Here is a 6,615-nt window from a genome sequence, read left to right on the forward strand (position 1 = left end):
TTTTACTTAAAAATATTTTCATAAAGGGTCCTGTTTGTGGGAGTTGTAATGGGTCAACAAAGGTGGGGGAGCCAGATAATTTCTTCTGGACGCCATCATTGCTACATGTCATTGCAGAACTTTTAGTACATCTGATATAACTTCTTTTCACTTTAACTTCACAATTAAAAAGAGAAACTTTGAAATAGGAACAATCCTTCACGGGTCTTTGCATAAATGCTTAAATGGGCATTTGATTGAAGCTAGACGGAGAAATGCCTGGAATGGGCATTCACATGTGAAGGATTTGTAGCCAGTCAAAGATCAGTTGGAGATCTGGCAATTTTTTGCCTTTCAGTAAAATTCAGGGATCATTACGAAGACCCATGTTCTTCTTCTTAACGAGTTTAGTTGCCTTCCGATTTCGTAATATATATTCTGTTTATCCGGCCTCAAGCCACTGATTTCTCCACGAAAATTGCTACAATAGCCATTGAATTCACAACAAGGAGGGGAAAGGATTGGCAAGTTCGATCAAATTGCCTTTTTTTTTTTTTTTTGCACAGGTTTACACAATCGCATTCAAGTAGTACCAAAAGGAAGAAGAAAAATAAGGAACAGAAGAAAGAAATCTTTAGAAGAAGAAGGCAGAGGGATAAGAAAAAATTATACACCAGTTTAGGACCCTTGCCTGCAGTAATATTCCTTCTCGCAGCCTCGGGTGTAAGGATTACCAGGTTTGGCATTACCACCCGCAGGTCGATCCTTACCCAGGCCGTTGTAGCTTATGTAATTGGGTTTGTCCTTCAGAAATCTTCTATTGATCTCGGAATCCATCAAAAACTCTGCTTCAGCATAGCAATCTGCAATCGACCCATTGCACGGTGAGTTCCTCTCTCGTATGTCACCAACAGTTCCTGAGAGATTGGCAAAGAGTAGAGCAAGGATCGCCAAGACAATGCAGAAGCTCTTTTTCCCCGTGAACTCCATGGCCATGGCCTCTGCCTTTGTAGTTAGGCACTCTGGTTTGTCTTTATGGTAATGGAGAGAAGAAGAGAGAGAAAATGAAGGCAAGTGCCAACCACTCCACTTATTATTGGCCACCAAATAAGAAATAAAAAGGCTTATGAACAAACACCTTTTATCATCACTCACTAGTGGTGTCAAATGGAAGGCCATCATTGGAACCAAGACAGCAATAAAAACGCATTGGGGTGCTCTGAACAGTCCGATCAACCACAACACTATTTACGTATTTCATACCAAATCGCTTTTCGTGTTGGATCAACCATGTCATATATCTACTACATTTTTAGCTATTTGGTTGTACATAAAGGAGGTGGAAAACCCTCTTCTTTCGATTTATGCAAAATAAAAAATGAAAATGAAGGAGGAGAATACCCATATTAAGGATATTTAGTCATCGGGGATACATATCAGAGAAGGTTTCTTCAACAATGGAACATCCACTCGACCTTCGTCGATCCAGTGGAGGAGCACTTACAGTAGAAAATGATGGCTGTGACGGCTGCGGAAGACCAGTGGGATCACTCCTTAACATGAGCACTACTAATGACATCGTGGGTCTCAAAGTGGGATCTCCCTGAACACACAATAAGCCAATATGTATGCATCTCTGTACTTCCAGTTCCCAACTTGAACAACTCTCAAGAATTAAAGAATCCATCAGCTCCAGCGCTTTGTTTTCAGACCAGAGGCTCCAGGCCTGCAATTGACAATTCTTACATTCAGCAAGAACAACAGTAGATGGAGAGATATTCTACAAAATAAGGTAAAAAAACATACATATTCAATAAGGCCTAGTGGGTATTCTGAGATGCCAAAACTAGTCGCCTTCCTTCCATTTACAATCTCCAATATTAGGACTCCAAAGCTGAACACATCAGACTTTGTAGAGAAGTGCCCAGCCATTGCATACTCGGGAGCCATATATCCACTTCAGTCAGTCAAAACAACAAACACTTTTAAAAGTACTTAAAAGATATATAAATGCATAGAAAAGGGAATCCCACCATTGACTTTGAAAAGGGAAGCAAGGCCTTGCCCTTCCTCCTCCCCTACCCATGGAAAGGGGGGAAAAGAGCACAACAGGTAGGCTCCCTGCCCTTGGCTCTCCATTACCAGAATATTAAACAGATCAATCCCAGCTCTTTGGTCTCCATTAACAGAATGAAATAGATGGAAAACCATACTGACTAGGTGCCAACAACTCGAGCAGTTTTAGCTGCAGTCTCGTTGCCTCCAAATATCCTAGCCATCCCAAAGTCTGATATCTTCGGAATCATGTCAATGTCCAACAAGACATTACTAGCTTTCAAATCCCTGTGAATAATTGTAAGTCGAGAGTCTTCGTGAAGATAAAGCAAACCTCGTGCAATCCCATTGATAATTTGCAAGCGTTGTTGCCAACTTAATTGCGCTCTTTTCGTGGAATCTACTCATAAAACAAGCTCTTAAGTTAAGATGTTTAAATACTCATAATCCTTGTTCAAACCCAATGAAAGAAATCTCACCAAAGAGAAAGACATCTAGACTGGTGTTTGGCATATACTCGTAGACGAATAGCTTCTCTTCTTCCTCCAAGCAACAACCCAAGAGTCTTACAAGATTTTTGTGCTGAAGTTTTGCAATCAATACGATTTCATTCTTGAACTCCTTTAGACCTTGGCTTGAACTCCTCGAAAGCCTCTTGACAGCAATTGCCTTGCCATCAGGGAGCACACCCTGTGAAAGTTTCATGGTATAGAAATCTCAGTGAAGCGATTCATTCGAAAGTGAAAAAATCATTCTGAAAAGAAAAATATTACCTTATAAACAGGGCCAAAACCCCCTTCTCCATGTCTATTGGAGTCGGAGAATTTATTAGTAGCTATTCGAATTGTATCCAAGCCAATCATCGGTAGTTCTGGAGATTTTGCACGAGCAAGTGTGCGTTTACCAACTGCACCATGCAAAATTCTTGAAATAGAGGAAGAATCCACTGGGTTTTCATAGCTTCGGTTCTTCTCTGCAATACAAGGGATTCATTCATCTATTTCAGTAATATTTTTAATGTTCTGCTACTTCAGTTTTGCATGAACATGATGCTTCAGAGCATAAGTTGTTTCTAGTATGCAAACTCACCCTTTCCTGGTCTCCTCCTCCAATAAAAGTAGAAAGCAAAACCCACTAAAACTACCCCAACAAATGCTGCTGCAGAGCTGATTATTACAAGGTTTCTTCCTACAACTCCTAAACCTGCAATCAAGTAAAAATAACAAAATAGTTTCTCTTGCAATTAATAAGGCTGAAGAAACCACAAATAGAATCTACCAAAAAACACAGGCATTCTGGTTAGTCTATCTACTCTGATTCACAGAGAAAATCACAAATCAAGTATAAACTAGGTCCAAATGGACTAGCAATCTTCTAGTCCTACGAATCACTAGCAATGGTGGCTTGTCTCCTTTGTTCGCAACAAAGAGGGTTGCAGGGTCGGAGAGGAAGAGTCCCCCACCCCTTTTTTTCTTTCGTCAACAGGAGCTTTGCCTGTTAGCAAGAACTACTGAGCCGAGAAAAAACAGAGGGAGAGGGAGCAGTCCCTCTCTTCTCGCTTCCCTTGCAACATCGCAGGGGAAGGGGTCCCCCATCTGAGTTCCACCTGAGGGGCATCTGACAGACACCAGTGTTTAGTTATTGGTCGAGACATATATAGACTAGAAGAGATAAAGTTCTTATCTCATATAACAATTTCCGAGCAAGATTCGAGCCCCTGTACTTCCTTTGCAGCACCTGAGAAGCTCAGTAACTCCACGGCGGATGCATCTGCTGCAGTTTCCTGCTCCCATGGCTAGCAGGTTAAACATCCCTTGCTGCGACTTATAGAATCCCTCTGCGTCCGTTACTCTCATCGGGTTCGCTGCATGGAGCTTGTACGAGAAATCCAACACGTTGAAGAAATTCTTGTCGGATTAGTGGACGATGCAGTAACCAGACAACGCAACCACAGATTTTGCGGAAGGGCAGCTCTTCTTTATTTCGACCATGCCTTGTCTCAGGCAGCTTCTGCAGACAACATCAAAAAGTTTAGCTCGACAAGAAAACGACCCGTAAACTGTGTCCGCGTCTCTTCCTACGATGTCCGAACCGCTCCCGCCCGAGGTTTTGGAGGGGAGAGAGAGGAGGAGGAGGTCGAGATTGGTGGCGAAGGGGCTACCCGCCGTGAAGTTTCCAGGACGGCAAATAACGGCGAAGGTGCTGATATCCGCAGAAGAGACAGTACTGACGAGGTGACCCAGGTGAAGTAGTACTAGAAGAGATGAAAACATAAGAAGCTTGGTCACCATTGTTGCTGCTCGGTGAGGAATTTCTGCTATGATGAGTAACCCATTGCTTTTAAGAGGACAGGGTTTTCAAGAACCTTCGCCGCTTCTTTTTGATGTTATCTGCACCGCTTCTTCATTTCCGTCTTTTCGTCCTACATCTTGCAACTCTTCCTTCTGTTTCTACTTTGTTTCAGTAGTATTTTGGTCTCCCATCCTGCAACTCTTCTTTCTCCCACTCTCTCAACAAGTTAAAAAGATTTTATTTTGAGAATTTTTGGAAAATACCCATCTTTAAAAAATAATTAACAAAATCTTCATCTCTTAAATTTATTCGTCAAAATACGCGAATTCGATCCAACCACCTACTATTTTCTAAACCTTAAACCCTAAACCCATTTCGGTTCAAAAGGAGATGAAGTTAATAGTCGGCGAGAAGAAGAGGGGTGGGGTTTCCTAATCTTAAGCACATTGTTGTTAAAATCCTAAGATGACTAAAATTCCTAATTAGATTGAAAATTAAAACTGTAATTTATCTAGATTTGGGCAATTTTGCTTAGCTTAGAACTCGAACAAACCAAAACTTGAGGAGAACCTTGAAATCTGAATCTGAATCAACTTGGTCAAGACATTTTGTCGATCGGCCTCCCCTAGTCGATTAGTCTGAAAGAAGGGAAAAAGGGAAGAAAGGAAGAAAGAAGGGAAGATTTTCTAAGAAGATGGGCTTTTGATTAGGAGATTCTTTTGTCGATATGTGCTCTTTTCTACAAATGGTGGGGTACCCATGCTCCTAAGGATCCATTTATATCCAGGGAGAAACACATTTTCCCTAATGGAGATAGAGACTAGCAGGGAGGACTTTCACACCTCTCCACTTTCTTTCTTTAAGTCGATATTCCTGAATCTAACACAAATCTTTCCACATTCTGTACCGTAGTCATCATCGCGAAGAGGACGATCTCTCTATGGTTCAGAAGGTCGTTAATGGCATATGATGCAAAAAATGCTTGGGTCCTGAAAGACAATAATCCATTTCTTTCATGCGGTAGAAATTCTGCAACGACGACCTTCGACATGAAATAAGTGCTAACGGAATCTTTATCTTGACGCAAGGTTATCAATTCTCGTTTAAGCTAAAAAATACGCGGGCCGTTGCGCTGTTGAAAATGATCTCGAAGGTCGAGCCAAATTTCTCGGGCAGAAGCAGCAAAGATAACACTCGCAGAGATTTCCTTGGAAACCGAATTTAGGATCCAAGAGAGGACTATGTTATTATTTCGGGTCCACGAGTTAAGCAAAATAGGATCAGCACTTTGAGGTTCAAGTATGGAACCATCGACAAAACCCACTTTGTTCTTCACGGATAAGGCGATCAACATCGCACGACTCCAACTGATGTAATTTTCACCGGTGAGCAGCTGCGAGACAAGAATTTGCCCGGGGCTGTCCGAGTGGTGAATATAATATGGGTTCGATGGTTCTTCAAAAACGGAACGAGACGCACTGGTTCGACGACCAGAATCGGGAGCAGTCGTCGACGAGTAAGACTCCATGGAGCACTGACCGAAGCAGTTCACCAAAATTCACCAATCCAACAAAAATCTTAACACAAATCGGCCAACCAAACAGATCCAACCAAATATTTTTCCCAAGGCTAACCGTGAATGCTGCGCGGAAAAGGACCTTCGCGACCAGCCAGAAAAAATTTTAACAGATCCAACCAAATATTTTCCCAGCCAGTTAGGTAGCGCCTCAAAAAAAAAACTCAAATCGACCACTACCAGTACCACTGCCAACAACAGTTCCGTATCTCCTCAAGAATGGAAACGCCCAAACAGGAAATCGAAGCCGCAACGGAACCAGATGAAGAGAAAAAAAATAAAATTTAGAAGAGGTGTGAAAGCTAACCTCTTTTGCCAGGAGATAACCAACGGAGGGAGAAATCAGCCGCTGTAGAACGCCGAAGGCCGAAATAGATCGACGAAGGCCGGAAATCTTCGCCGAAATCCGTCCTCTCAGTAACGAGGACAGAAGAATCAGTGACGGAGTGAGCCGCTGCTGGAAAACCAGACGGAAAAAAAATAACCAACGAAGTGAGCCGCTGCCGGAAAAACGATGGCCGAAACCAGTCGCCGAAATTTTGGGGAAAGGAACGAGTAGAGGTCCATCGTCCTGAGATAATCAGAGAATGAGGATTGATCGCTCTGATACCATATTGAAATCTCAAATGGAAAAGAGCCGTTGAGCTCTGTCGTCGAAACGCGAAGTCGGGAAGACGAGTCGGGAAGACGAACAGCGAAAAAATCAATTTGAT

General features: G+C 42.4%; 2 protein-coding genes across 2 annotated transcripts; both read right to left on the reverse strand.

Moving 5' to 3' along the window:
- Nucleotides 1-657: 657 nt before the first annotated feature.
- Nucleotides 658-975, reverse strand: LOC137944482 (protein RALF-like 33). The gene has a single exon (XM_068790167.1). The coding sequence runs from the start codon at nucleotides 973-975 to the stop codon at nucleotides 658-660; it is 318 nt and encodes a 105-aa protein (XP_068646268.1).
- A 314-nt stretch (nucleotides 976-1,289) lies between these two features.
- On the reverse strand, nucleotides 1,290-3,890 carry LOC137944483 (cysteine-rich receptor-like protein kinase 6). The gene is made up of 7 exons (XM_068790168.1): nucleotides 3,758-3,890; nucleotides 3,124-3,237; nucleotides 2,808-3,007; nucleotides 2,514-2,724; nucleotides 2,197-2,434; nucleotides 1,786-1,936; nucleotides 1,290-1,705 (listed from the first exon to the last, which is right to left on the reverse strand). Exons 1-7 carry the CDS (start codon nucleotides 3,888-3,890, stop codon nucleotides 1,400-1,402), a joined length of 1,353 nt encoding a protein of 450 aa, XP_068646269.1. The 3' UTR covers nucleotides 1,290-1,399.
- Nucleotides 3,891-6,615: the final 2,725 nt, after the last annotated feature.

This window comes from Aristolochia californica, unplaced genomic scaffold, assembly GCF_029961685.1.
Source record: "Aristolochia californica isolate CCGP_79_NKW_82.1479 unplaced genomic scaffold, dmAriCali1.0.hap1 SCAF_11, whole genome shotgun sequence".
In the NCBI taxonomy this organism is placed as follows: domain Eukaryota; kingdom Viridiplantae; phylum Streptophyta; class Magnoliopsida; order Piperales; family Aristolochiaceae; genus Aristolochia; species Aristolochia californica.